The 3,407-nt window shown below is 49.8% G+C and overlaps 1 protein-coding gene across 1 annotated transcript in view; it reads left to right on the top strand.

The window, feature by feature from the left end:
* The first annotated feature begins 983 nt into the window (after window positions 1–983).
* Window positions 984–3,407, top strand: part of ATOX1 (antioxidant 1 copper chaperone) — a 3,495-nt gene continuing 1,071 nt past the window's right edge. Inside the window, exons 1-2 of the mRNA XM_017728122.1 lie at window positions 984–1,076; window positions 2,343–2,499. Of these exons, the coding sequence (XP_017583611.1) occupies window positions 1,022–1,076; window positions 2,343–2,476 (189 nt within the window). The 5' untranslated portion in view covers window positions 984–1,021 and the 3' untranslated portion in view covers window positions 2,477–2,499. The remainder of the gene's footprint in view (window positions 1,077–2,342; window positions 2,500–3,407) is intronic.

Here is a 3,407-nt window from a genome sequence, read left to right as displayed (position 1 = left end):
CCCCAGTCCCCCAGGGCTCCCCCAAATTCCAAGGCTCCCCCGGTCCCGAACTCCCCCAAACCCCAGGTCCCCCCCCAGCTCCCAGGGCTCAGGCACAGAAGGGGAGCATTGATGGGACCCTCCTTCCCACTGCCCGTACACCTCCCCAAAGCATCCAAGGCCTTTGGGAAATAAAAATGAAGAAAATGGCAATTACACTGAAAAAAAACAAACTAATGGTAACTTCCATCCCAAGCTCCTTCCTGGGTGAATGATCCCAAGAGGATTTTAGCCTCGCAGTGGCAGGGGGCACAGGGTGGTTCTGAATAGAAGGAAATACAGGTTGCTCGTAACAAATGAACAATAGCTTTACTTCCCTTTTTTAAGGAAAGCAAAAAGCATGTGCAAGAGAAAGAAATTAGGACCCATCTAGTGCCAAAGGTTGAAGGCGGTGGTTAGTTACAGGCAAACAATGTTTTGTTGACCCAGTATTGCTCACAAGTGAAGATACTGTTGGGGCCCCAGTGGAGTGGAGGGATGAAAAAACAGCACTAATGCTCTTTAAATTTCTGTTCTATTTATATTTTTATTATTTTGGGGGCCAGAAGCCTTGTAGACACAAGAAGAACAGGGTGGGGAAGCACTGAAAACCTCTCAGACTTAAGTCGGTGAGGAGCTGGAGGCAGGAGATTTGCTTTTCCTGAGCTCCCCTGGGCAAGCTGAGTGAGTCCAGCAGGGGCTGTGGAGATGGCAACCTGTGCTGACTCTGGAGGTAGCCAGACAATCTCCAAAGGCCCCTCAGGATTATGCTGTGGGGGACAGCACAAGGACACCATAGGGAGGAGTACCAAGAGCTCTTGGTTTTGCTGAAGATCTCTTAGTGGGATGTGTGTGGACCTTTTGGCTTGGGAGGCTTTGAACCCACCTCCACAAGGAAAAAGGCAAGTGTGGAGGACAAGTGCTTGTGGTGTGTTTCCAGCTGTGGCCTCCCTGACCCCTCGACTGCCTCTTTTCTTTCCAGAAACACGAGTTCTTTGTGGACATGACCTGTGAAGGCTGTTCCAATGCGGTCACCCGTGTCCTGCACAGGCTGGGAGGTGGGTCAGTGCTGGGTGTGGGACAGCCAGCTCCAGGGCAGTGCCCTGGGGTCCTCTATCCTGAAGGCTAACGCTGTGGGTGAAAGTTGGAAACTTCTCCTTGCTCTGCTCTGAGCCTGCTCCTTAGCTGGTAACAAGTCACTGGTTGTTTGCAGGTCCATGACCCTTGGAGAAGTGTCAAGGGAGGAAGGAGCTGCTGTGGCTGCAGGTGGCTCTGAGTCACCAGGGCCTCACCCTGAACCCTCTGGGAAGGACACTGGTAGACCCCAGCTCAGGCTGCCAGAAGGAAGGGAGGTGGATGTCCTGCCTGGCCTTGTTTCCAAGGAGGCCTGGGGTGTCTGTGGTGCTTCCCTGAATGTGTCATCAGCAGTCACAGTGAAGAGCTGCTGAGCAGAGCATTCAGTGGTTGTCTGTGTAGGCTATTTTTAATACCACCTGGAAAATTATAACCCATGTCTCCTGTTTGCTGGCATTTCCAAGAGAGAAGGATCTGGCCTGCACTCATCAATTGTGAGGACCTGCTCCCCTCCAAGGGAGAACAGCTTCCAGCCACCAAGGCAAAGGCCTTGCAACTTGTTCCAGACCCCGTTACCAGGCTGTAACCGTCCTATTTTCTCTGTGTGTGGTTGGCAGCACCTCCATCACTCTTCAACAGGCTGGCCAGTATCAGCCTCATGTGATGATGTGGCAGAGCTCTCAAAGGTGATACACACCTACAAGTTTTGTGAAAATACATAACTGGATGGAGACTGCATGTCCAGTTCCTCTCACTGGACTGAGAGTGGCTCACCTTTATTAGCCACTGGGAAATCCACATGTGGAAATGTCTTTTCCCTCCTTCTACTTCTAGCTGTTAGGTGGTACCACCAGTTTAGGAATCCTGTCCTGAGCCTTTCCTAACCCTATCCACACTAAACCAGGCTGAGCCCAGGCTGAGCTGGGTGGAAATTTTAGTGGTTGGTTTAAACTCAGCTTACTCTGATTCCTGCATGAGTGATTGCGTTGATCCAAGGTGGGGTGAGCAGATAAAAGCAGGTGAGAGACTGGTGCCTGATGTACAGCTAGAGCAGATCTGGCTTTCTTCACACCACTGCTGGCAGGACACCAGGTTGGTTTTACTGGCTGGTGGTGGTATCAGAGTGCGCTGGCAGAAGATAAATGTCCATTTGACTGGTGGCCTGGGGAGCACAGATGTGTGAAGGTGAGCTTTCTCTGTGCTTACACCATTTGGCTGCTTCTAATTATGCAAAATTTTTTTCCTCATAGGTGTCAACTTTGACATTGACCTGCCCAACAAGAAGGTGTGTATCGACTCGGAGCACAACGTTGACACCCTGTTGGAAACCCTCAAGAAGACTGGAAAGAATGCTTCCTACCTCGGGGAGAAGTCTGCACAGTAGCCTTGCCTGGTGTGAGGAGCTAGGTATATACCAGCTGTATCCAGTGTGGAAGAGAGTCATCTGAGCTTTTTCCAGCTCTCCCAGTAAAACAGGCTTCTTCCTGGAAAGCACAAATTTAAAAAGACCTGCAGGTCCAGCTTCAGCAAACCCCTCATATCCGAGAAGCAGCTGGAGCACACACAGGGACCCCTTAGCTATCCTGCAAAGGCCGTGTGATCCCAGCCTTGGCTGTAGTTAAGAGGTAGAACTCAGCCTCTGTGCCATTCCCAGGTGAACCTAGAGTTTGCCAGAGCATATTGTGCATGAAAACAAATCCCAAACGCGCTTAACAGGTGGCCAGAGAGGGTGGTGGGCCCCAGCAATAGCAGTGAGGGTGATGGGACACAAAGACCGCTGTGGGTGCGTGATGCTGTGGGTTGGTTCTTACCACAAGGACCTCCAACAGCTCTTGATAACGCTGTTAATCCTCCACTAAACTCAAGAATGGAAAAACAGCAGCTCCCTGGCACTCTTCTGGATGTAAAATGTTGGGTTTCAGAATAGCTCCCAGTACACACAGTCCCTGGCCAACTGTCTACCCCAGTGACAACCCGATTGTTGCAGCCTGTCAATTTTCCCAGAATTCCAGCACTATGAAGACATGTACAAAACTCTCCTGACTGTAAAATATATTGGCAGACAAGGTTCAATTTCAGTAGGAAAGAATAAAGTGGGAGAGGGCTGCCCACTCACTGCATGTATTGTTCTTTACTGTGCAAAATTATTACATTGCATCTCCTAAGAATTTGTTTCTGTCAGTGGAGCTTTCTGGTCCAATGACATTTTTTTAAATGGTCTAGTTGGATGATCGCAAATACCCAGCACAGATGCACTGAAACTAGTTCATGCTGATTTAATTCCCAGTCAGTAAATTAAATCAGGGATTTATACC

This window comes from Corvus brachyrhynchos, unplaced genomic scaffold, assembly GCF_000691975.1.
Source record: "Corvus brachyrhynchos isolate BGI_N302 unplaced genomic scaffold, ASM69197v1 scaffold21, whole genome shotgun sequence".
NCBI lineage: Eukaryota > Metazoa > Chordata > Aves > Passeriformes > Corvidae > Corvus > Corvus brachyrhynchos.
Note: the sequence above shows the minus strand (reverse complement) of the source record. Positions and strands in the feature narration are given on the sequence as shown.